The following is a 26,994-nucleotide window of genomic DNA, read 5'->3' as shown; positions in this document are numbered from 1 at the left end:
CAGGAAGCTTTTATGGCGGTCGCATCTACTCGCGCTCATTATGGCTTCGTCTCATGGATTCAATGTTATGAATCTAGCGCGTTCGTAACCTATGGATAATGATGTTTTCTTGATGGTTGCACCTACTAACATGCCCGATTCTAGGTGATGTGAAGGCCGGCTCAGTCAGAGATAGAGAAAAAGCTGTAGACGGTATATCTGCCTTTGGTTTTTCTAGACCTGGAGAGCTTACATTCATCTTAGAACTGGCGCATCTTCTTAATCCACGGAATCGAGCTACAAATCTGTAAGCACGGAGCAACCCCCTTTCGATCACTCTGACAATGGAAAGCTCCGACCTCGGTGACAAGAGTTACCATGAGATATTTGAAGCTATTTTCAGTTTCGTTCTTCGGGAGAAGCCTATTTTCTATGACAAGAAGAAGTCTCAAACAACAATAAATGCCACGACCTCTCGGCTATCGAAATGTGCCGATGCCGTACGCATGACTGTGGGACGTGGTAACCCAAAGATTGGACGAAAGACACTTCTCGCCATCGTGGACCACATCACCCAAGTTCTTCCAGGACCTAATGACGATTTCGTGCCCCCTTTACTCCAGGACTACATCAAAGCCCTGACCGAGGTGCTTTCCAGGCCGGCCCACGTAGAGATTCTCTCCAGGAAGGAAGGCCACCCCTGGGAGCTCTGTGTTGGGTTCTTCCTCGGTGTTGCTCAGTTCTTGCTTCCTAACGAGGGAGATGTTTCGACCCGCGCATTGGCCCGAGCATCTCCGGCTTTGGTTCGATCATCACCAGCTCCAGGATCAGCAGGATATGGCCGATCTGGCGGACGATCAACTCCATCGACCCAAAGTCAGAGACGAGCTGCCCCTGGTGAGGGTGGCTTACTGAAAGATGTCTTGGAAGGACTGTACTATCTTGTTGTCGGTGGAAATGCACCCCTACTTCGGCAGTTCAAAGATATCACGCCAGTAGTTCTCAGAGTCTTGAGTCTCAAGCAAGTCAGTCTTGGCTCTTTGCAGACTCTGGCATTCGCTATCATCAATGCTGTGTTCTCTGCTACCCACGCTGATGATTTGGAGCACGCCAGCTCTCTGGTGCAAACACTGGTGCCGCTCATGGGTTACTGGTGGAGATCAGAGAAAGTATCTCAGGATGAAGTCATCCGTGCATTAAGAATAGAGATCTGTAGAAGTATACTCTTGACACACCTTCACATAGAGCACTTGGCTCTTAGGTCGTCGGATGAAACCATACGCTTGGACTTGGAAGATTTGGTAGAGAACATATGGTCTGAATACTCAAGGCGTGGTGAAGCATTCCGCCTCCAAATGAGCGACATCACATTTGCCTTATCCTCGTTGCCCACATATGGCCTACAGCTGGATATTTTTGGCCTCCGATCACATAATGTTTATGGCGAGGGACATTGGGCTGTCGTCCAAAATCTGGCATTCCTCGAAGGCATCATGGCGCTGCCTCATCTGAGAAGACAAGGAGATGATAATGGCGAACAAGATGAGCAACCGCGCAAAAGACGGCGAACTCGTCAAGATAATTCGAGTCGCATCCGGCTCAAGCTGAAGGCTGTCGATGTCTTGATCTGCAGGACTGCCCTGCAGTTGATCCCGTTTCTTTTAGCTCATAATTCATTAAGTCGTGAAGAACTTCTCGACTTATTGCCAGATTTGATATCATTGGCGAATGACAAGAACCCGGTTACAGCTTCTTGGGCCCTCGTTGCCTCTGCAAGGTAAGATCACCCGTTCGATGGGCACTGTCCTACGGGGCATACTGCTAACATCATCAGCTGTATTGCTTACTCGGAAGGCTGTCATGATCAAGTGGACATGTGGCATCAGCTCTGGCGGTTCGCCATACGATCCGTCAGTCTGCCAGGAACGAGCCGAGCAGCCGCAGTGCTTCTACACCAGCTGCTTGAAGCAGACATCCTCCCTTATCACACCATTTCGCAGGACATTAATAACATGGTTACAACTGCCGATGTCAGTGGGCCTAGCACCTTGAGTGATGCCTCTATCAGCTTGATGTTCCATGTTCTTCATTTACGGAACGCGAAAGTCCCGAGTGCAAGCCAAAGTACATGTCATCATATCATTCGGTGGGTGTTTCTAAGATGGAACCCAAGTGAGTTTGTTGTCCTGAACTCGAATAAACTTTAACGCCCTATAGATGAATCTGCTTTCGCATCCTATAACTCCTTGCACGTTCAGCCAATTCACTTGGTGAACCTAATTCGAACATGCTGTGGAACAACAACTCTGGAGTTGGCCACCCACCCCGCAGCTCCAGGAGGCCCATTGGCAGAGACCTGGAGTTCATTCAAAGAGATTGAGTCCTTCACACGGTACATACTCCTATCGGAAGATGCATCTAACAATTCCGCAACAGCCCGGAGTTGCAGCTTTTCAAAGCCCGCAAGCTCACCACCGTTGGCGGATGCCAACACGCGTTATGCTTCCCAAAAACTCACCCTCGAACTCTTTTACCCCAAATTGGGTGAGCTGATGGAGCTTTGTACGTCGTGGACAAAGAAGATGAATGAAGGTGGTATACAAATTTCTTTTGACCGCTTCCAAAGTCTTGTATCGGCCTGTTTGGCGGGCACATTGTTGCTACCATTGTTTGCCGATATCAACTCGACTCAGTCTTCGTCCGTTGAGTCAACTCTCAAAGAGATTCTAGAGAAAGGAATGCACTCCGCCCTGACGTCCGTTGAGCCCAATGCGTTTGTTGATTCAATCCTGCGAGCCGTCCGGCCCATTATGCCTGATTTAAATACGACAAGCCTCAACAGGGCTTTTGCAAACAACCCTGCCCTCCTGCAACTCTTTTCTCGAATGTGGAGCTCACTTGGAGAACAAAAGCACCAGACACAGCATGACAACAGCATCGACCTAATGGACATTGACGAGGACTTTGACTCACAAAGTAGCAGAGCAAGCTCGATTCATGCGCCAACGGTAGTCCCACGCTTCGACATCCAGATGAAGTTGGATACGCAGGCTTTCTATACAGATACGAGGACGCGGCTGCATTTTCTGTCTATAATAAATGACGACGTCGGGCAGATTGGCCTCATCCCTGATCTCTACGTGGAACATCTCATCAACTTGCCGGACGATGACTTACTCATGTGCCAAAACCTGCTATTGGACATTTTTACCTCTGATCTCGTTGTTACCCCAGACAACGCGCTTGCCATCATTGAAAGACTTGGGGAGTATATTGGTCAGCCTGATTATCAGTGTGCCGAAGTTGTGCTAAGCACTTGTATCGGAGTGATTGATGGGCTTCACCCCATTTGGCTGAACGATAAACTGCATCTCTCGGAGCGAGTGGGCGATCTTTATTATCACTTCATCAAGGTCTGTCTCACATCAAACATATTCTCGCCAAGGGCCCAAACATCAATGGTTCGATTATTGTTTACCCTGCTCCGAACCAACACAGAGTATGGCAAAGATCAAGGGCTTGATTCGCCTCGAACATGTTTACTTTACATCCTGAAGAAAAGTCCAATGTTGGTCAAATTCGCTATCTCCCAGAGGATCGCTAGCGTTTTCGATCTATTTGTTCTCAAGCTTCACGATGAAGTTTTTGTGGATGTGCTGGATAGTTTACCAACCAATCCTCTCGATACCACTGGCATCGCATTCCGCTTGCTAGTTTTGTCAAATCTCGCCTGCCGTTGGTCGACATTGCTTCGGAGATGTACATATCACATTTTTGAAACCCCAGGAAAGATATTAGACTCAACTCAGTATGCAACTCGATGCTTGATCAATGTGTCAAACACACTGAGACTGGAATCACCAAAAGCCTTGTTCCGCCTGTTCTCCCGCCAACTCTTGTATACCTGGTTGGAGTGTGATCCGATTGAGGATATCCCGTTCTCCATCTTTGGCTTCGCGACACTCGGAGATCTCCTCAAGTCAGCCCAGTCCGAAGCCATTGGCTTGACAGTGATGAGGGGGCAAGATGAGGCATTTGCAGAAGTGTGCCGCAACTTGGGGAATTCTGAAAGCGACCTCGTTCGTCAAAATTTCACTACCGCCATTGCATATAGCATGATCTTTGGTGACTCCAATGGGGGCGAGGACAAGGACCGAGGCGAGGCACATATCAAAAAGTTGCTCGGAAGTCAAGTGTACATGGACTCTATTTATATCAACCTTGTTGATATAGCGGCCCTCTTCTTTGACCTTATCGACCAAGAAAATTCTCTAGAGAGGGTGTTTGCCAGGTACAAGCTTGACTACGCTGGCGAGATCATGGGTGCCGTGAAAGCCATTTCTCACTCACCTGCTGAGCTACCAGCGAACCAACAGCCAATGTTCAAGGCCAAATATCTCATCCATGAACTTTACAGGCTCTGCCAAAACACGGAGTTCCAATTTCACGACCTATGGACGCCACCTGTGGTTGTCTCGATCGCTCGGAAGCTTCTCAACACGGTGCATCCGGCTTTAGGCCCCTTACACGCATGCTCTGTTCTCCGCAAGGTCCGCGTCTTGATTTCTCTTGCTGGCCCAGTCGCTTGGGACTCTTATCCCCTGGAAATGCTCCTGAACGCAACGCGTAGATTTATCACGGACTCGGAGTGTGCAGATGATGCACTTGGAATTAGCCAGTATCTCCTGGGTCAAGGTGTCAAGCATCTCAGCAACGTGCCATCGTTTCTCGCTGGTTATGCCCTGTCGACCCTCGCGTCGCTCCGAGTCTTCCTGGAATCAAGTCAGTCGAGCACCACCCAAGAGAGTCAGTTCAAAGCAACGATGAGCAAAGCAGAAAAGTTCCATGGATGGTTCAGCAAGTACCTTGAGGAGTATGACTCGCCAGTGTTTAAGGATCTTGCGCAAAAAAGTGCCTTTAAGTCCATAACACAGTCTGCTGCTCGCATTCGAGCTTCCGGAAATGCTGAAAGAGGCACTGCAGAGAGCAAATTATTGCTGGATATCATGGACGACGGTGGCGCAAATCACCAGCTTCTCAACAATTCTTCTCGACAGCTAGCTCTCGGTCTTCTTTGTGGCGACTTTAGCATTCCTACGTCAATCAAGGACGACATTATCGAATCTGATCATGATGCTGTAAAGCATTCTACGGCTGTATGGAAGAGCTGCGATACAGAAAATCTGAGCGAAGAGTATCTAGCATGGGCAGGACGAGTTGTCGGACGAGCCTTTTCGGCTTCCGGAGAGATTCCAGTCAATATTCTACGCGAATCACATCTTACTCGCTACCAAAAAATAGCTCCAGGGTCAAATGGCTCAGAGATGGGAATACTTTACCTGCTTCAGGACCTCACCTCAAATCCCGATTCTGTCACTGCTGGTCTTGCCGAGGCTGCTCTACGATCCATCGTCTCAGATGCCGCTATACTTGAGGATGAACCACTAACTGTAGCTTGTCAGAAGAGTCTAACAGAGTCTCTCTTAATAACCTCCCAATGGGGCTCGCACAGATCTCCTCCATCTGACAAGGCCCCTATTACTCCTTCTTCACCAGATCAGCAGGACGTGTGGTCTATGGAAATCACTTCAAAAGAGTGGCTCCCGAGCCTGAGCGCACGCCTTGCCCAATGTGTTCCAGAGTCAATCATTCTCTCAGTCCTGGCCCCTATTCTCGCCAGAGTTGAGCACTTTGCGGAGAGCGCGTTTCCCTTCGTTGCTCATCTTGCGCTCTACTTTCCGATAAATCAGCAACACTCCCCTAAGCGCCCATTTTCTGTGGCAATCAAGAGCTGGCTGAAATGCTCTGATCCTGCAGCCAAAGAAAATCTAAAGCTGCTCATCAACATGCTTCTGTATCTCAGGACACAGCAGTACCCCAAAGAATCTTCAATAGCTGACCGATCGTATTGGCTCGAGGTGGATTCCGCGATGGTTGCATCAACGGCGTCGCGATGCGGAATGTACAAGACCGCTTTGCTTTTCGCCGAGTATGTTACTTCTGAAACCTCGCGGTCCTCAAGAAGGTCCTCGGCCGCAAAGGAGGTGGATATGAGTGACTCTCTCCTTACGATCTTTGAGAACATCGATGATCCGGATGCATACTATGGGCTACCTGAAGAGCCTAGTCTTTCTAAGGTTGTCGCTCGCGTAGAATATGAGAATGATGGTCCCAGAAGTCTTGCATTCCGAGGCGCCATGTACGACAACCACATATTCTACGGAGATCCAATGACTCAGTTAGACGAACAAGCCTTAGTCAGAGCCCTGGGTACACTTGGGTTGTCAGGACTCTCAAACTCACTTCTTCAGACACAACAAAACATGGAGTCATCCCCAGCTGCTCTCGAGGACACTTTCAATACTGCTAGGAAATTAGGGATTTGGAACCTTCCTGCTCCCTCAAGTGATCATCACGCGGTCACAGTATACAAAGCGTACCAAAGTATTTCTCAGGCAGCCGATATTACGAAAATCCGAATGGCTGTGCATGAGGGCTTCAGTCGCACAATGAGGAGCTTGGCTGCCCTCGACCTGAACGCAACTTCATTGAGGAAACGACTTGGAGCTTTGGCATCCTTAACAGAACTTGATGACGTTATAGGGGTTTCTGACACTGCAGAGATGGATGCTCTCATCGAAAAATTCAAAACTCGAAGCGATTGGATGCGGAGCGGACTGTGAGTATCCGTTATTATTCGTAGAGCAAGCTACTAACCATCCAATTAGGTACGGTAGTGTCAGCCAGATCTTGTCTTGCCGTGCGTCGACGATGAGCATGGTCAGTCAGCAGAATACCCTTCGAACAAATATCAAGCTTTCCGCGGCCGTTGCACGGCATATGGAGGTAGAAGCAATGATCACCGCATCTCAGATTTATCGTTATCACCAAGCGACACAAGAGAGTCTCAGAATATCCACTGGGCTCACCAAGCTCATCCCGACATGCGCCGCCTTAGACATTCATGTTGATGCAGCGGTTAATATCGAGACAGCTAATTCTCTCTGGGATTATGGTCAGATGAGCACATCCATTCGTATGCTCCAAGGCATAGATAGAGATGCTTCCCTCAAAAAGCAAACTCTGCCGGTCAGCCGATCTGACTTGCTTTCAAAGATTGGGTATCAGGTCTCTGTCGCTCGCCTTGAAGAGCCACATGACATTCAGAAAAACTACCTGGAACCTGCACTCAAGGAACTCAAAGGCAAAGGTCAAGGTCGGCAAGCAGCTGCTGTATTCCATCAGTTTGCCATGTTCTGTGATCAACAACTGCAGGACCCAGATGGCCTGGAAGACTTGAAAAGACTTCAAAGTCTAAAGAAGGCCAAGGGCGATGAAGTGTCAGAGCTGAAAACCCTGGTCAGCGGCACAAAGGATGCTCAGCTGAAAACCAGATATTCACATGTCTTGAACAAGGAAAAGCAATGGCTGGACCTTGATGAGCAGGAACTGCGGCGAGTTGAGCAGACTCGCAGTGAATTCGTTCGGCTGAGTCTCGAGAACTACCTCCTATCTCTTATTGCCTCTGATGAACACAATAACGACGCCCTTCGTTTCACGGCTCTTTGGCTGGAGCGATCAGAAGAGGAGACTACTAACAAGGCGGTTATGCGACATTTGTCTGACGTCCCAACAAGGAAGTTTGCTGGTCTTGCCAATCAACTGACATCCCGACTTCAAGACCAAGACACCTCATTCCAGAAATTACTGCTGGAGCTGGTCTACAAAATCTGCGTAGACCATCCTTATCACGGGATGTATCAGATCTGGTCTGGAACCAAGGCAAAAGCACAGCAGAAGGATGATGTCGCTGTTCTTCGTGTCAGAGCAACAGATCGTATTGCGAAACGACTTGCTGAGACGCAATCTGTTGCCAACATTTGGCTCTCGATCGACAAGACAAGCAAATACTATCATGCTCTTGCTATGGACCGGAACCCCAATAGGTACAAGTCGGGTGCGAAGATTCCGCTTAAAGAGTCTTCGCCCGGGCACAACCTCATTAACTGCTTGATCAAATATCGGATTCCATCTCCAACTATGCACATCGAACTCTCCCATACAAAAGATTACTCAAAGGTCCCGATCATATCCAAATTAGAGCCCACCATGACCATCGCTTCAGGCGTCAGTGCTCCCAAAATCATTACTGCCATTGGGAGTGATGGTGTGCGCTACAAACAGCTTGTAAAAGGAGGACACGATGACCTGCGACAGGATGCTATCATGGAACAGGTCTTTTCGGCCGTATCGTCTCTGCTGAAGCTTCATAGGACGACTCAGCAGCGCAACCTAGGGATCAGGACATACAAGGTATTGCCGCTCACTGCATCTTCAGGTTTGATTGAATTTGTCCCCAACACGATCCCACTTCATGAGTTCTTGATGCCCGCCCATGAAAGATACCACCCAAGAGACTTGAAGGGCTCCCAATGTCGTAAGGAAATATTTGGGGTCCAAAGTCGGACGGTGGAAACTCGAATCAGCACTTATCGCAAGGTCACGGAGAAATTCCACCCAGTCATGAGATACTTCTTTATGGAACACTTTATGGATCCAGATGAATGGTTCCAAAAAAGACTAGCGTACACCAGAAGCACTGCGGCTATATCGATGCTGGGACACGTTCTCGGTTTAGGAGACCGGCATGGGCACAACATTCTCTTGGACCACAAGACGGGGGAAGTTGTCCACATTGACTTGGGTGTTGCATTTGAGGCTGGTCGTATTCTGCCAGTACCGGAGTTGGTCCCCTTCAGACTGACAAGAGACATTGTGGATGGAATGGGAATCACCAAGACAGAAGGCGTCTTCCGGAGATGCTGTGAATTTACGCTAGATGCTCTAAGAGAAGAGCAGTACTCGATCATGACAATCTTGGACGTGTTGCGGTTTGATCCGCTGTATACGTGGTCGATCTCGCCGCTCCGACTTGCCAAACTCCAAAAGGCGAGACACAATGACGAAACCCCAATGGATGATGAACAAAGCGAGGCAGAGACAAAGAAGGGCAAAAGGGCTGCAGGCCACGTCAATGAACCATCTGAAGCTGACAGAGCTTTAGAAATTGTAAGGAAGAAGCTCTCGAAAACATTGAGTGTGACTGCAACAGTAAACAAGTTGATCAACCAAGCCACCGATGAGCGAAATTTGGCAGTGTTGTATTCTGGTAAGCTGATCAGATGTCACCAACTTGGGTTCACAGCTAACAGGCCCCTTTTCCTAGGTTGGGCAGCGTATGCTTAAGATGTTGGGCAAAAACCTACTTGAGGCAGAGAGAGATGTAACACATAATCATTATGTAGTTGGCGACGTACTGAGGACTGGTACATAATAGACGGCACACGAATAGGCATATCACACATAGGTAGCTCAGGGCTCAGCTCAAGGTGTCAATTGCATTTCAGTATTACTAGTACACAGTTGGAGATACGGCGATTAATTGATAATGATCTCATGAACGTTTGTTATCACTCGGGGAAGTTCAAGCTGTCAAAACGTTGGTGTAAGTCGGGAGTTGCCAATATCCAATGATTACCCTAAGTAATTAAAGTACGTACATTGAATTTAATAAGAAGAGCTCGAAGAGTTGAATTGATTCAGAGAAGCCATCAACGGAGCGAGAATGCCAGTCTTGTGTTCTTTGTTGTAGCATTATGTAGACGTAGTAGTAGTTAGTACCCAAGCGTTCCATTTCTTTTGTCATACAAACCGATGACGCTCTTTATTAAGCCGGAGATAGATGGCGGTAGCTCCAGTTTCTTATCTTATCATGGATTCAATCACCTTCAATCAATCAACACGCCCACCTCGAAAACATTGTTATTCAGACTTGCCATCATCTCCAAAAGTACTGCCTTGACTCTTCTTCGAGTTAGTCCATTTCCGTTTGATTCTAACCAAGAAACACTCTGATAATACACTTCTCGCCCACGTCTGCTCACTATCGAATACCGCAACCAAACACCGGACAGTCCGAGAAACCGAGGCCTGCGCGACAGCTCTTTGTACGGTTGTTCCAGGCCTCGTTCTTTTCTTGATATATCGCCTGGGCTCACTCCATGCAACCGTTGGCGCCGGAAACAACCTCTCCCTCCCGGCGAAGGCCGCGGTTAGACTCATCATCCTCAGCTTCACCTCCCCTTGCCACCTCTAAGCGGGCGCGCTTCGAAATGACCACCGCTAAAGCGCGGGGCAAGCTCCCCGAGACCATCGACCTAACGCAGGCACCTTCTGCGTTCAAGCCTTATTCTGGTTCCAAGAAGCTTGTTATCAAGAATCTGCGGGCGCCCACGAGTCGAGATACCCAGGTCGCGGAGTACTATAGACGGACGGAGAAGGAGCTCGAGGATTCCTTAGAGGCTGTCTTTGCGGGACGGACACCTAATGTCCCTTTGGAGAGGCTGTACAGGGGTGTCGAGGATGTCTGTCGAAAGGGGGATCCCGCAAAGGTGTACCAGATGCTCAAAGAGAGAATCGATGTGCACTTGCAGCGGATTGTGCTACCCAGAATCCAGAAGAATGGTCATGCTTCGAACCTCGATACTGTGAAGAGCGTACTAGCGGAATGGAAGACTTGGAATACACAAACGGTAGGCTGGATGTTTGTATATAGGTTTGAGATGCTAAGAAACACTTGCAGATATTGATCAGATCAACATTCAGCTACCTCGATCGAACATATTTACTACAGAAGAATCTTGCATCTATAAACGATATGGCGATCCAGCAGTTCAGAAAAATGGCATTCCCATCCCAGAGTCAAGCCTATAGAAACTCGGTCGGCGTGAAGCTAATCGCAGGCGTTTGCGATTTGGTTGAGCATGATCGAAGAGGCGTCGACCAAATCGAACCTGCATTACTGAAAGATTCCATCATGATGCTTTATGTTTTGGAGGTCTATGTCAAGCACTTTGAGCCCTACTTCTTAGAGCAGTCTGAGAGATACTTGAAAGAATTTGGCGAAGCCTGGAGCACGTCAAGTCTCAAGGACTACATTTTGGTTTGCGAGAAGTTACTGAAAAGGGAAGACTATCGCTGCATCCAATTCAACCTCGATAGTACGACGGAGAAGCAACTTATGGACTCTGCGCACGCCCATCTCATCACCAACTACTCAGAAAAGCTTCTCAACGGTGGGAACCTGGCGAAGCTCCTGGCTGATAGAGAAGTTGAGTCAATGAAGGCTTTGTATGACTTGCTTCGGTTATCAGGGATCCAAAAGAAGATGAAAGATCCATGGGGCGACTACATTCGATCAACTGGTTCGGCAATCATCAGCGACAAAGACAAGGGTGACCAAATGGTTTTGCGCTTACTAGAGCTCCGCCGATCACTCGACCTGATGATCCGAGATGCCTTTAATAAGGACGAAGACTTCCTTTGGGGCATGAGGGATTCTTTTGGGAAGTTCATGAACGACCGCAAAGCTGCATCTTGCTGGGACACGGGAACATCCAAAATCGGCGAGATGATCGCCAAATATATCGACGTGCTTCTGCGAGGTGGCTTGAAGTCACTACCAAAGGAGCTTCTGTCAGATGTGAAAGATCGAGCGACAGCTGAGAAGGAAGGTCAAGCCAGCACAGGTGATGAAGATGCTGAGCTTGATAGACAGCTTGACCAGGCGCTCGAGCTGTTCCGCTTCATCGAGGGCAAGGACGCCTTCGAGGCATTTTACAAAAAGGACTTGGCTCGAAGACTGCTCATGGGACGAAGTGCCAGCCAAGACGCTGAGCGCAACATGCTAACAAAGCTTCGAGGAGAGTGCGGTGCTAACTTTACACATAATCTGGAACAGATGTTCAAGGACCAGGAACTCGGCAAGGATGAAATGGAGTCTTTCAAGCAATGGCGTCAAGGAAGTGCTGAGCGCAAGAATTCTCTGGACCTTTCCGTCATGATTTTGTCCGCTGCTGCGTGGCCAACTTACCCGGATGTTCGTCTCAACCTGCCAGATGAGGTTGCCACGCAGATCGAGAGGTTTGACAAGTATTACAAGAATAAGCATACCGGACGAGCCTTGACGTGGAAGCACTCATTGGCTCACTGCTCCCTCAAGGGCATCTTCGCCAAGGGGCCGAAGGAGCTTCTTGTATCTGCATACCAGGCTGTGGTTCTGATGATGTTCAACAGCGTGCCGGCTGATGGATTCTTGGCATATGAACAGATCGCGACGGGAACCGGTCTTTCAGGCGGTGATCTTGATCGCACACTTCAGTCGCTCGCTTGCGGCAAAGCGCGAGTGCTTACCAAGCACCCGAAAGGCCGTGATGTCAAGCCTACTGATACGTTTACTTTTAACAAAACATTTACAGACCCCAAGTACAGAGTCAAGATCAATCAGATCCAGCTGAAGGAGACAAAGGAGGAGAACAAGGCTACACATGAAAGGATCGCTCAAGACCGACGCTTTGAGACACAGGCTGCCATCGTTAGAATAATGAAAAGTCGTAAGAGCATGGGTCACAGTGACCTGGTGGCAGAGGTTATCAACCTGACAAAGAAAAGAGGTAGTGTTGAGCCGGCGGCGATCAAGAAGGAGATCGAAAGGTATGTGATGCCATACGTTAATGATGCTGTCCGGAGGTGGCTGACGCGAGATACAGTCTTATCGAGAAGGATTACATCGAAAGAGAGGGCAACGCCTATGTGTACCTGGCATAAGGCTTGGAAAGTTGGGTAATGGAGATTGGTGAGGCAAGGCTATCAGGCTCAACGATGAAGACGGCATTAGAACGATGTATAGGCATAAAGCAACCGAATGCTACAACGACACAGACATGTATGTACCCATACCAATGAATTTGATTTCTATTCTATGTCAAAACATGACTGCCTTGGAGCAAACGACGGAATCTGGGAATCGAACATCGAACATCGAATAAAAAGAAACGAAGCAAGAGGGGGACCATAGTCAGCAAGGTAAATGGTTGAGTGACATATTGCTGACTGATTGAGCTACTTCGCTGAATGAGTAGACACCTACTTTGATATACAACCAGGTGGCTCATGTCTGCAAGAAGTCGTTGATTGGTGAGAGTGGTGTGTTGGGGTTGATAGGGCGTGGGTGCCTAGAGGGCTGAAGTGATATCCTTGCTGTTTGCGAGCTTCATCAGTTCTCCCAAGCTGAGCTGCCTCAAACTAATCTGAGCTTAATTGATTTTATATGAGACAGCTTTGATTCCGGAATTGGAAAACCGCCAGCGGGTTGGATGTAGGCATTTCTAAATCTAAGATATCTTGAGATGAAAATATGCCCATATCTATTGCACTTTGAGTATCGTAGCAGCTCGAATGTGATAACCACAATCAATCTCCTTACAAGCTCCGAGCCACGATGGAACTTGTAGCCTGCCATGAAATGACCTGCGCCTCTATATGAGCCCGTGCACTCGTCAATATTCAGAGCCAAGACCAACGCATTCTGTTGAGCTGACGGATTCGGCCTCGAATGAGAATGGCAAGGCCATTGAGAGGTAGAAGAAGGTTGAAAAGGCCACACAGAGAGAGACTCACCGACGGCATTGAAAGGGATAAGAAGGAGGGTCTAGACTTGACACAGCATTCTCCCGGCATGTCACCAGTCACACAATGCTCTGAGGATAACAAGTTTTGGTATCTATCTATTTCAGTTTTCAGACAAACACATCCACACATAGGTAGTAACTTCAGACTTGGACTAGTGGCTCCATGGGACATTGCGAGCGAGATCTTGGTGCTTCACGTTGGGCGTGTTTAAGACGATAAGCAGGTATTTCCTGAATCTCTCGACTGACGTTGGTTTGGTCACGGACAATGCTCTGCCGCTCTGATTCCTAGAGAAGCATTCTGAAGGCAAATGATGTTATCGGCCATTGACGAATGTCGCCGGCGTAAACCAATACCTACCTACCTACCTTAACCAAGACTTGTCAATCACACTCGGATTAACAAAAAGAGTAATCGGTCGCCCTTGGAACAAGAAGAGAAAGAAAAAAAAGGAAAACCAAAGCAAAGTACTTAATCGACCCCTCACGAGGCATCCACAAGGCAACCATATTTGGGCGCCCGGCCAAAGTTAGCAGACATGAACTGAGGGTGTGAAGGAGAAACGCCCTGAATATTCTGTCGCAAAAGTTAGGTACAACAGACACACCCGTTCAGAGTTGGATTCCCCATAGAACTTGGACATGTCTCAGTGTAACCTCAGTTGACAGGCGGCCAGTTGCCTGATCATCGACGGTTGTATCGCCATCGGCAAGAATTGATATATTGAACCCTCTTGACAGGTCACACGGCCACGCGGTAGACACGCCTTTGTACTATCGCCAACTGTATTATGTGTTGCTGTGTCGTGTTGTGCTGTGTTGTGCTGTGCTATGCTTTGCTGTCTCAAATCAAGACTGATAAACTCCGTATTCATGTCTCGGAATCCAGACACAATTCATAACGACTCAAAACTTGAAACATGTTCACTTTCGCCTCATTTTGTTGTCGCATTATATCTCGACGTATAGAAACCCTCAAAGGCCATCCATCATCAACAGCCTGTGCCGCACATGCACTTCTAGACTGGGTCATTCATTCATTCATTCATTCTACTACCTCCCGCATCACAATATGTTCGACATACTCACATAGTCTGGAGTTAGTTGCAGCACAACTAGGGCGCTTCTCGACCAAACTGCTGACTATATCGTGCATTAGGTGGGATGGGCCGTGACGCGGTGTAAATGGATTGCGTTACCACCATCACCATCTAACTCAAGAGGCATCTACACTTTGGACACACTCGCCTCCAAGGCGAGGCAATCGAGGCTGATTGAGTCATTATGCCTCAACATCACACTTTATGCGTATTTTCAACCATGTTAATAATCCCAACTGCCGCTGACTTGGCGAACCAACAGACCAAAGTACCTATCTAGGTAGAACCGTAGTATGCACTCTAGAACAACTGTCTGTCTGCCTTGCCAGAGATCCATGGGTAATCAATGGCCGTATCAACCAAATATGCACATCATTCAGCTCGCTGCTGTACATTCTCTGCAATCACTTGCATACCCGACCTTCCCGTGAAGCTATGCCTTAGTGCAACTCTCAACTTGTTTCACCGATTCCTCGATGTGTCCAACCCGGACCTGTCGCTCTCACTTTCGTGCCATGGCGGACAAGGCCTAATTCCACGATAGACTATACTTCTCGATTGTGGCGATACGCTACGTCTGCGTCTGCGTCTGCGTCTGCCCTCTCGTCCTCTGTAGCACAAGTTTCGGACATATCCAACGACATCAACGCCCAACGAGTTCGTGGTGATTTCTTTTTGAGTCCAGCCATGGCGTATCCGAGGCAATTATCTGATTCAACAGCACAAGAATGCAGGGCCTCTCTTAACTCGAACAAATGGTTACGCAGCGTAAAAGATCTCCAGATCATCGTGTTAAACTCTCACCGGGCGACCGAGGGCCGCAGAGTAACACACCCAGACACTTAGTCAAAGTGAACAGCATAGCATTCCTAGCCAGCATGAGATGCCGTATCCCAGAAACGGCGATCGCCTTCCTGCATATCTGGGCGCGGACAGAACGGGCTGTCGGTGTCGGGTCAGCCTCTCGGGAACTTGCCTCATCATTCATCGTCGGTCGCCATATCGAGACAACATGCGGTAACACACAATGGAGGCGCCGGTTGAAAGGATCATCTTGAGTCGTTGGATTCTGCCGATTGCCTGATGCATGTCAGTCTGGCCGCGTCGACCAGGCGAATGATGCCGTATCTCAGCAAAGCTCGGCAAGGAATGCATTTGCCGATTACTCAGTTCACTTCGGCTGAGAGTCCTTCTGTAGGCTTATTCATTATATCACACTCAATGTGCGTAGTTGGCTTGCGCCAAGCTGATGTGCTGTTGGTGGAGGTTAACGGGCGAACCACCAACTCGAGCGCAGAACAACCAATGTATGGTTCGCCTTTAACAACAACCTTCAGTTTCTCAGTAACACAAAACTGGCTTTCATCATCAAGAGTACTCATCAATGCCGTATCGTGTCGGAACACCAGATCAAGAAACCAATGCCAATACGTACTTGTCTTGAGCAATGGCTCTTCAAGTTCAAATAGACCCTCACTCGCCCTTTGAGTTTCCCACAGAGATCCAGAGACACTCCCAATTCAGCTCAAATAAACAGCTTTTTCTTCCCTCATATCTACAAGCAAAGAAGACTTTCTCCTACTGCTTGACACGACTGCTTCAGCAAGGCTGTACTGCGCCCCTCCTTAGTCTTCAACCTTCCATCCCCCCTCCATCTTCTGACTAGGACGCATCCCTTGGCTATCTCGCCAGCCTCACTTTTGATTTGCACAAGTCTCTGGACGTAGGAGCTTTCGAATCCCTCCCAAGCTACGCCCACCCGAGCTCTCCATCTCCAGTCGCATATATCATAGCCCTATTCTTCCTCTCAATCGTATCAATCCCAGAATTGGAATTCTCCATTCACCTAGCAAATACCAATCACGTTATGGCTGGCCTTCCTCCTGTCGGGGCTATGCCTCAAAATACCCCAGCACCAATGCATCATACTCAAGCTCCCCAAACACGATCTTCAATGCCCCAGCAGAACGGGGCCCCTGCCGGGCTTCCTGCAGGGCTTCCTACATTCATGCCTGCCAACATCCGGCCTTATAGCCATCCCCCCCAGCTTCCTATGGATCTGCGGCTGCAAGATCCCGCTGAGATCAAAAATGCCCGAAGCGGTGAGCTTCCTATGTACAGAGCTCTCCGCCTCGAAAAGACTCCTGGTGCCTCCAGTGGTGGCAAGGCACGGGACACCGAATATGACTGGGAGACCATCACTCGTACAGACAAGAACATGTCCCAATCAAGGATCAAAGAGAGGATCGAGCACTTGGACAGAACCACAAGATCTGTCTCGAAGAAGAAGCAAGACAAGAACGAGACAATCCAGCTTCAGCTCGACAGGGCTCAAGCTGATCTGACCAAAGAGGACCGTGACTTCCGGTTCTACTATAAGCTGGCCCAGATCGAATCAGAATGGCGGGCGGCAGATGATCCCAGACACTGGGATGACAGAAGTGTGCGAAGCTCCAGAAAGCATAGAAGCCACTCGAAGCAGAGCAAATCTCCTAGGCTTGAGAGAGTGGCAATCAATGCATATTTCCAGAGGATGCCCGCCTCTGGTCGCCATAGCTCCAGAGCTATCGATACACATGTATCGATGAGGCAGCCAAGGCAAATCCAACAAACACCTACCCAGCCACGCATGGGAGGGTTACCGCCTGTCACCCTTCCCCAGGGATTTGTGCACCCCCCTCCTCCTGCTCCTACTGCTGCTGCTGCCCCTGTCAGGCCAGCGCCTCCTCCAGCAACTGATCCAAGATTGAACGGTCAACTTAGGCCTCCTATGGGGGAACAAAACGTTCCTCGCATGCCCCAAGCCCACTCTCCTCGACAGGGTCCATTCAATAACGCACAGCAAAGTGGCATGCCACCTGCAAAGCCAGACAATGGGGTCCCTCATAATGCAGGTGTCGTGCCACCTATTCCCGTACCAGCACCAGCACAAGGACAAGTTCCCGCTCGACCACCCCCAAGGCTACCCGCGATCAATATCCCCATCGACCGACCACCACATGGGCCATTGCCAGGGGCGAACGCCCCTCCACAGATGCCCCCGTCAAGTCCCAGTGCACCGAAAACTCCATTTGAGGCAGACAATCGCTCACCAAAGAAAATGGCACCAGAGCCAAGGTTCAAATTTGAAGATAAAGTCAAGGTTTATGATAACTCAGGCCGAAGTTCCTCACCTTCTGATGGTGACAGTGACGAGTGGTCAGAGGATGAAAGTGAGGACACAAGGCCGTCGTCTATTGATTCCGGTAGCAGCCCGCAACGGGGTCGAGGGCGTAGCCCAAACCCGAAGCGTATGCTTTCCGATCATCACGAAAACATCATCATCCAGGATTCTCGTAACCTCAGAAAGGATGCCAAACATATGGCTGATGACCGCTCCTCTCGAGATTCCGATCAGCAACATGTGCGATTCAATTCCCCCGGCCGTCGCTACCGTGACGAAAGTTGCTCGCCTAGAGGCGGGTATCATTCTCCCCGAGAACAGCCTTGGAAAGGAGAGCCGCCACGAATTATCCAGGCCGCAAGACCTAGTGTCCGTCATGTGCGCGGCACTGCGCCCCGACGAGATAATTCTTATGATATCAGACCCAGTCGCTCCGACAAGCCCCTTGAGCGAGCAAGATTAGACGACGGCCATCGTGAGCGTGACGTTCGAAGAGATAATGATCGATTCAAACATCTTGAAGAGGATCTACGACGGCGCCGTGAACTTAAAGAGAGGCGAGAAGATGGAAGGCCCGACGACTACAAGTACGCTGACCCTGAACCTCGCTGGAGTAATCGACGGGCTCGAGAGTATATGAGCCACAGGGAGCCACGCTATTCACGACAGCATCATGAAGATCGTGAGGCTTTCGGGAGATATAGTGGCCGACGAGACTGATAGAATGAGTCGACAGTCTCTTGATTGCAATTGCTGTGCTTTTACATAATGTTTGAATAGGATCAGTTCGCTTAAATGAAATACGGAATGGACTATATGACGTTAAGGTCTGGAAATGGCGTTTTTATCGTTTCAAAGGGATGAAGCTGAGTTGATGATTTGGTGTCGTCCTTACCCCCTATCCTGGAGCTAAAAATGAATATTATGATGACAAACAATTTCAGTGCCAATCATTAATTGTGCAAAGGGCTCGTTTCCGCCTTGTTTAACATCAAGCTTGAGTTGTATGCATGAACGGCAATTATAGACCACGTGACTAAGCGAATGCCGGTAGTGCGTTAAGTGAGGGGTGTCGCGCCTGGAACGCGTCGGGCAGATACTGTATTCATGTGAAAGGCATCTTCATTCGTCGTACCTGACTGACCAGGTTCGGGGCCGAGACGCGTCCTTATCTTGCAGGAAATCACAGTCTAATATGACAGGACCGTGGGGTACGGATACTTCCTCGATAATCTCGCCTTCGCTCAACTGAGCATCGCAACTTCCTGCCTCGCTTTTCTTTTTTTCTTTTTTTTAATCCTCCCCTCCTCCCTCGTTTTCCTACCTGCCTAACCTTCAGCTGTCGCCAGTTCACGATATTTTATGAAGGTTGGTATCAACCACCTTCCTTTTCGTTCCTCGCCGGCACGGGCGTTCCTTCTTCGACGAGCTCTGCAACAGCAACGAGTTCAGGTGCACTCAGCTGGTCCGATATATTCACCAAATCTCAACGCAATGCTACAGCGCGCAAACAGCCAATACGAGGCCAATGGCCCTCCTCCCCAACAAAGGGGCCAGCCCAGAAGCCAATCGTTTCTTCCTTCCAGCAGCCCAAGTACTCACAATGCCGATATTCGACAACAACTAAAGAAGTCAAACGCCCCTGCTGTGTCGGCGAGGACCATGCCACCATTCTCCAGACCTCTTCAAAATCGACCTTCTAACATGAACCAACTCTCAAACAATTCTCGACCGCCAAACGGTGTTGGCGGTGGATCACTGGCCTCTCTCTGTGGAGGATCAAACTCATTCGGCGGGCAAGCAGATGTTGTTGATCTCACTGGACCTGAAGCTCACGCAAAGGCCCAAGCAGCGGTCTTCTTTACTGAAGACGACTTTTGTGGCGACGACGACCTAGATCTGGATTTCCAAGCCCCTTCAGCACTACCGCCGCTTCCTGCAAATACCCCATCCAAGCGCATCACCAAGGAGAACATGCCGCCCCCACCGCCAACCTCGACACAGACAGACAAGGCTATACCTTGGTCTTCATCACCACCCTCACATTTCCTACCACCGTCCCGCAATACATCTGTCACTTCAACCATGGCCAATATCTCGATGAAGCGCGATTCTTCTGGTGACCGAGATGACTTTGATGTTCCGGTCCCCAAAAAAGCCAAGAAACGCGTACTGCCCCAAAGTTTCAAGCAGGAAGAACCCGAAGATGAGAGTGATTTTCACTCACAGGTCGCCCAAACACCGAATAACAAGCGGAAAGATTTTCTTAATCCCACAGCGAGCGCTGTCAAGGAACAGAAGAAACAGTTCCGAACTCAGCGTCAGCAAGAGCAACCAACGGCCAGCACCGATCTCTCCATGGATGAGATCAAAGAAGTCTCCACTTCGCATTCCAAGGGCAATTTTGCCATATCGCTGAGTGAAGAGCAGAGACACGTCTTGGATTTGGTAGTGAACAAGAACCAGAGTGTCTTCTTCACTGGTGCGGCCGGAACTGGTAAATCTGTCCTCATGCGAGCCATCATCACGGAATTGAAGAAGAAGTATGCCAAAGACCCAGAACGAGTTGCGGTTACTGCCTCCACGGGACTTGCTGCATGCAATATCGGAGGCATTACGCTCCATAGCTTCTCTGGTATTGGACTTGGCAAAGAGGATGCCCAAGCACTGGTCAAGAAGATCCGAAGGAATCCCAAGGCAAAGAACCGCTGGCTGAGAACTAAATGCCTTGTCATTGATGAGATTTCCATGGTGGACGGAGATTTGTTTGACAAACTGTCTACAATTGGAAGAACGATTCGAAACAACGGGAGGCCGTGGGGGGGCATTCAACTCATTATCACTGGTGATTTTTTCCAGCTTCCACCAGTCCCAGAACAGGGTGCAAAACGGGAGACCAAGTTTGCCTTTGATGCATCAACCTGGACTACCTCCATAGACCACACTATTGGACTTACGCAGGTCTTCCGACAGCGAGACCCAGTATTCGCCAACATGCTCAACGAGATGCGCCTCGGTCGCATAACGGAAGACACTGTTCGAGCCTTCAAAAAACTGGAGCGACCACTCAATTTCAATGATGGACTGGGAACTGCAGAGTTGTTTTCTACCCGGAACGAAGTCGAGATGTCAAATGAAAGAAGATTGAGAGAACTTCCTGGCACGATCAGGCGGTATGAGGCTCAAGATACTGGCAAAGAAGATATTCGGGACAAACTACTGATGAACATGATGGCGCCCAAGAGCATCGATCTGAAGATCAACGCTCAAGTAATGCTGATCAAGAACCTTGATGAATCACTTGTGAACGGATCTTTAGGCAAGGTGATAGGATTCTCCGATGAAAAGACGTTCGACATGGAGCCAATTGATGAATTCGGTGAGGAAGAGAGAATGGCCAAAGCTAGAAAGAAACTACTCAGTACATTCAAGCGCGAATCCGATTCAAGTTCTGGTGGCACCAAATTCCCGGTCGTACAGTTCATGGCAACGGATGGCACGTCACGCGTGATCCTCTGCCAGCCTGAGGAATGGAAGGTCGAATTGCCTAATGGCGAGCTTCAGGCCAAGCGAACTCAGCTGCCCCTGATTCTGGCATGGTCATTGTCAATTCACAAGGCCCAAGGTCAAACTCTTGAACGTGTCAAAGTCAATCTTGGACGTGTTTTTGAAAAGGGCCAGGCCTATGTTGCTCTTAGTCGAGCGACTACACAGGATGGCCTACAGGTTCTGGGCTTTCAAAAGTCCAAGGTCATGGCACATCCTCGAGTCATAGACTTTTACAACAAACTCTACAGTGCCGAGGAGGCACTCGGAAAACCCAAGGCTCAATCTATCACTAGTCTTGTATCCAATCGCATTGGAGCGGCACCCTCGAAAGCACCAGCGCCCTCGAAGTCAACCCACCAGGTGATAGATTTAGACGATGAGGAAGAGGCGATGGCTTCTATGGGATACTGAGTTTCAAGCTGGTGGGGTTACATTTAGATGCTAAAGAGCTTACAATCTATTGATACCATTGTATGATACGGAAGACTCAGTCGAAACGCGAAGTTTCGATAGATGCGAATAACTATGGGAAAGGCGTCAAGGTGTCAAAGGGGCAATTTGGTCGGGATAGACACGCCAAAGGCCTAGTAAATATTGAGACTTGTATGCACCAAGCTATGATAATACAAATGATGAACCGCTCTATTTAATTTTATGACATCTGCTGTGACCATTGGGCCTACATAGTAACGAAACGTTTGCTCGGTTGGCTTCTCATTCAGCACAGACAAGTCGGCTCATGAGCCTGAGCATACCTAGTTAAGGGAAGAGAACCAATCTCATTATAAGCCATCCAATCAAGCGATGCTCACCGTGGTTGCAAACACAAACACAAACACAAGAGAGGCTAAAAAGTAAGGTGCCTTAAGTACCTAGGTAAGTACCTCTAGTAAGGTAGTTACTATACTATAGTTGTGACGCACACCGAGGGAACCACCTTCTTATCGATAACAAGATTGGCAACTTTGTTCCCACGCGAACTTCCCTAGTAGCTTGCCCCATGTTGAAATGGAAGTTCTCCCACCAAGACAAGCCCGCATCACACAACATTAAATCGCGATACGAAAACCCGCCGAAGCGCCTGCAGCAATACCTTATCGCATACGGCATAGAAATCGGAGAGTTCGAGCTTTGCAGCTGTCACTTTTCGCACCTCGCACCATTTCATTGCTAGGCCCCAAGTCTCGATCTCCCCTCGTTTTGCCCCATCCCGCCGCTTCGAAACTCGCCTGAATTCAGTCACTCCGTCGACGAGCCCAACCACCCGGTCCTCTCGCTCCCAGGTACTTCGAAACAAAATCAGTCCTTGTTCACTCAACAAAGTGACACATAAATCTTGGGGTCTCGATTCTGCGCGACTGGGGATTGGTCTTCAAACCCTCGTCAAAAGACGTTAATGACATCTTGACATTGCCGATCTGCCATAGCCAATAATTTGTGCCGAGGAACACAACCCTTTTCCGATCACGTATAAATCGCGAAATCTTACCAATCATGGCAACCCAGTTCATCGGCTTGCATATGCGGGTGGTGTTGAGGGACCCTCCCGGGAGCGAACTGACGGGGACAGTTGGCAATGTCCAGGCAGGGAGCGGCTTAACATTGACTAACGGTACACACAGAATTCTAACCCTACACTTGCAAGAACGATGCTAATGCCCGAGTTGCAGTGTTCGTCTCTGATACCAAACAATGGCTTCCTCACTTGCAGGTCCACGCCGCTAACATCGCCGATCTTGCTGAAGTCAAGAACGACAGTCCAGCGACATATGCGCCTCCTCAAGCCGAACCCATCGCTGCGCCTTTCATTTCGCAACCACCACCGCAACCTGCTTTTGTAGACCCTGCGATCCTAAGTCTGGGGAGACCGCCAGCAGCATTAACGCCGGCAGGCTCCGATTCAAAAGGACCATTGGAGGATGTGAGAGCTGAACTACAAGTCGCTCCTACGAGTGCCGCTGTCTCAACGCCGGGGAGACCCACCCCTGACCACGACCTGACTGGTTCTGTCAGTAATCTAGCCATCAATGAAGCGGTCCAGGAAATGGACAATGGCCAGCCAATTGAAGGACAGGCACCGCGATCCGCCAAGAAGAAAAACAACAACAACCGACGCTCTCGACAGTCCAAGCAAGGAAAGGGCCAGCGTGCTGAGGATGATGGTCAAGCTATTGAGGGTTCACCCGCCAGTGGCCGAGGCAAGGGATGGAGGCAAACACCAATCCTGCAGAGTACATCATCTTTCCAACCATTTCATTCTCTGAAAAAGAGCTCCAAGGGGCGCAAAGGCCTCCTCGATAACGGCTGGGCTTCTGAAGATGTCACAGAAGAGATGGGGGAGTTCGATTTTGAGAACAACCTTGCGAAGTTTGATAAACGCACCATTTTTGATCAGATGAGGAAGGAGGATCAAATCGACGATGCCAGCCGATTGGTGTCTCACAATCGAAAGCCAAAGCCTGGCACAGCTGGCGGAAAGAATCTGCATTACACCGAAAATGTACTGGACCTGCCGTCCTCAACTAAGAAGGATGCAGACTTCTGGAATAGTGAGGCAGATGATGGATTGAACGAGGCTGAGAGGCTTTGTGGACGGGAGGTTCGTAGTGGTCAAGGTAATAGGAAGGCTGATAGCAAATCGGGTCCGTCACGAAGATCACAGTCACGCAAGGCGAGCGCTGTTGCAGTTTCTGGCGGCCTTCCGCTAAGCCGCGTCAATTCTGGCGTACGTGCAAGCCACCTGTCTCGGTTGTCGATCTCACGACCAGAGTCTCGCAGTACTAACAGTAGACAGCAAGGTCATCCGCCTGGCTTATACCTCGTCCCTTCGCATAAGCGTCTTGAAACCGTTTCAGCCCTGCAGATGCTTAATCTTGAGAACATAGCAGCGAACGAGATCGGCTTAACAGAACAGCTTATGGCCGAGAACGGAGGGCGAGGTATCGCTGAGGTTGCTCTGATAGCCCTTTCAGATCCTGCTATCAAAGTACGGTTCGGCCTTGCTGGTGCAAATCCCTCCTCCAGTGCTACATTGACGAGTCCGGTGGTGGTGATCCTGGCTGGCAATAACAAATCAGGTATCCGAGCTATTGCTGCTGCTCGCCATCTGCGGAACAAGAACATCAACATGCTCGTGTGCTTAGTGGGTATTGAGCGCGAGAAAGACTTGCTCGAAGACCTGCGGCAACAGATTCAACTTTATCGAGCTTTTGGCGGCAAAATTCTCAGCAAGGCAGATCTGTTTGAACATTTGCGCAAAGCATCATCGTCAGGATCACCTGTCTCAGTATCACTCATCATCGATGCTCTTCTGGGCTTGACCATATCGTTTGAAGAGCTGCGAACTGGTGACCAGGCTGCTGTTTATGAGTTGATGGAGTGGGCGAACCGAAACGAAGCGTTCGTGCTATCGGTCGATGTGCCAACAGGGATCGACCCAACTTCCGGTAAAGTGGCAGTGATAGATGGTAGCCGCCTATTCGTGAAGCCTCGATACGTTGTTGCAATGGGTGCTCCCAAGCGGGGCCTGCTTGAAGCCGTGACACCACCCGATGAGGATGACCCCCAGAACATGAACAATGCCGGACACGAAGAGGAATGGCGTCTATTCATTGCGGACATTGGCCTAGGAAGTGCCGTTTGGAGGAAGGCTGGAACCAAGATTCGAAGAGGTATCGACTTTGATGAGAAGTGGTTACTGGAGATGAAGTATCGGGATGGACAGCAGGACGGAACCGACTCAGATGAGGAATGATGTACCGCACGAAACCAGCGAGAACATGCATTCATGACGTGAGAAAGGGGAAGTAGAAACGAAGGAGAGCAAAAAGTTCAGCGATTGTTTTACCTGTTGCATGGGAAATGGCCAGTGGGAAGATGCATTTTGGGCAATATTTGGCGTTTGGTGGGTTTTATTTTGGCGCTTAAGGGCATGCATTGTTACATTTGAGGTCAAAAGGGGACCAAATACCCAGGAGTTCAGTCAAAATAAGATGCTTTTTATATGTAGATAGCTTTTCTGGTGGTTTCACTATTGCCGCTGTAGCTACTGTAAAAATATCCATAGCTGCTGCAGTTGTTTTGTGTTTTGGTCGAAGACTGATTAACGAGACGAGCCAAGTCCGCCAAGAGTATGGAGAAGGTTGGAGAGAGGCCAAGTTTAAGTTAAGCTACGGGGAGAAAACTAAGCTTTGCCAAGCATATTGTGAATTTGTTGTGCATGTGCAGGCTTGGCATTTTATAAAAGCTTGATTGGGTTTATGCCAATACTGTTATATGACGTGAGAACTGTGAAAGGGGAGGCCAACGAGCGGGTTTGTTTTGAGTCTCTGTACCTATTGATTACCTAGGTATAAAATCTACAGGTAGTATAGTGCCTAGGGAGACTGGTATGTTGTGAAAACATAGAAAACAGTCCGATATTGGGTGTGGTTATAGCTGCATCAATCAACAGCTCGAGAATAGCGCTTCTGATTTTGTTTGGCAGGGCAATGGTCGATTGATTGGCAGCAGCAGCACGTGGTCGGAGAATTGCTAGAGCCTAGTCTGATTTTAGGTTTGATTTTAGGTTTGGGTTCATCGGCTAAGCCGACAAGAAGAAGCTGGTGATGCTAGATGTGTAGATACCTATCCAAGAGCGAAGACTCTTTAGCTGTTATAAAATCGAGGTTGCCAGGTATTGTTGGTCAACTTTTTTCATATCATTTGCCCGTCTCTCTCTGGTCATTGATTGGTCGTTTCATGTTCTCAAGGGATCACACTATCGAGAGTCAATCTTGATATTTTGTGGGAAACCCGGGTGATCTTTTCCGTACTTATTCCCCAGAGTGCACAGTGCGGATGGCTGAGTGTAGGTAGCATATGCATTTTAGTGTGGGCATTCGATGTGTTGAAAAACTGCAGACACTTTCAGTCCAGAACATCAAGGATTTGATAGCTGCAGTCTTCCAGTCTCTATCTATTGTTGACAAATATTATGGTGAATCCTTGGTCACCCTCTACACTCATTCACACCAGAAAATAAGCATATCTGATCGTGTCAGCACCCTGACTCCTTTGACATAAAGAGGGGTCATATTGGTTTGACCATTGACTGAGAGAATTGGGGATGAGACGAAAGGGAATAAATTGAGCGCACATCCAGGGTATTGATGCGTTTTGGGGGCTGGGAGAGGGCGGGGGCTGTAATTCGACACCATTCCACTAAGCCACAGGGCTGACTGTGTAAGTAATGGAAGGTACCTACAACATCTGCTACCAGGCGTCATCAATTGAATGGATTGGATCCATGCATGGAGGTTGATTGCCGTTGATGATGAACGGTCCGAAAGTTTGACTGCAGCCAACCGATGAACCGATGAACGGTTGTGCATACATATGCTTCATTACATTTTAGCTTTAACCGACTTCCAATCTCATGATCGGTCAAGTGCCTTTTTCAAAAATGGTTTGTTTGTTCTAGAATCACATCCAGAAAGTCACACGTGCCACTGACAGCCCAGGAGATGTTACTCAAAGATCAGTAACACTTAACTAACGCTCTCTCTGCAAAGGCGCACAACAGAGCTCATGGAAATGCGATCGGACAATATAATCACTACGAAATTACATACGTAATTGCCACTCGAGACTAAGTTAAATGACACAAGATCACCATGGGCTATAAATAAAGTCG

General features: G+C 48.9%; 5 protein-coding genes across 5 annotated transcripts; all 5 read left to right on the top strand.

The window, feature by feature from the left end:
• Nucleotides 1-40: 40 nt before the first annotated feature.
• Nucleotides 41-9,225, top strand: FMAN_10312 (uncharacterized protein; the record flags this gene model as incomplete). Its single annotated transcript, XM_041820973.1, has 8 exons — nt 41-80; nt 145-192; nt 244-286; nt 332-1,756; nt 1,814-2,151; nt 2,197-6,658; nt 6,708-9,148; nt 9,206-9,225. 8 exons carry the CDS (start codon nt 41-43, stop codon nt 9,223-9,225), a joined length of 8,817 nt encoding a protein of 2,938 aa, XP_041686800.1.
• A 926-nt stretch (nt 9,226-10,151) lies between these two features.
• On the top strand, nt 10,152-12,645 carry FMAN_10311 (related to cullin homolog 4A; the record flags this gene model as incomplete). Its single annotated transcript, XM_041820972.1, has 3 exons — nt 10,152-10,571; nt 10,622-12,531; nt 12,588-12,645. The coding sequence occupies 3 exons, from the start codon at nt 10,152-10,154 to the stop codon at nt 12,643-12,645; spliced, it is 2,388 nt and encodes a 795-aa protein (XP_041686799.1).
• Nucleotides 12,646-16,475: 3,830 nt separating this feature from the next.
• FMAN_10310 (uncharacterized protein) lies at nt 16,476-18,491 on the top strand (the record flags this gene model as incomplete). Its single annotated transcript, XM_041820971.1, has 1 exon — nt 16,476-18,491. The coding sequence occupies one exon, from the start codon at nt 16,476-16,478 to the stop codon at nt 18,489-18,491; it is 2,016 nt and encodes a 671-aa protein (XP_041686798.1).
• Nucleotides 18,492-19,265: 774 nt separating this feature from the next.
• FMAN_10309 (uncharacterized protein) lies at nt 19,266-21,731 on the top strand (the record flags this gene model as incomplete). The annotated part of the gene is made up of 1 exon (XM_041820970.1): nt 19,266-21,731. The coding sequence occupies one exon, from the start codon at nt 19,266-19,268 to the stop codon at nt 21,729-21,731; it is 2,466 nt and encodes an 821-aa protein (XP_041686797.1).
• Nucleotides 21,732-22,814: 1,083 nt separating this feature from the next.
• On the top strand, nt 22,815-25,074 carry FMAN_10308 (related to YjeF_N domain protein; the record flags this gene model as incomplete). The annotated part of the gene is made up of 3 exons (XM_041820969.1): nt 22,815-22,932; nt 22,991-24,045; nt 24,115-25,074. 3 exons carry the CDS (start codon nt 22,815-22,817, stop codon nt 25,072-25,074), a joined length of 2,133 nt encoding a protein of 710 aa, XP_041686796.1.
• Nucleotides 25,075-26,994: the final 1,920 nt, after the last annotated feature.

Source organism: Fusarium mangiferae (genome assembly GCF_900044065.1).
Source record: "Fusarium mangiferae strain MRC7560 genome assembly, contig: FMAN_scaffold011, whole genome shotgun sequence".
NCBI lineage: Eukaryota > Fungi > Ascomycota > Sordariomycetes > Hypocreales > Nectriaceae > Fusarium > Fusarium mangiferae.
This window is presented reverse-complemented; position numbering and strand designations above follow the sequence as displayed.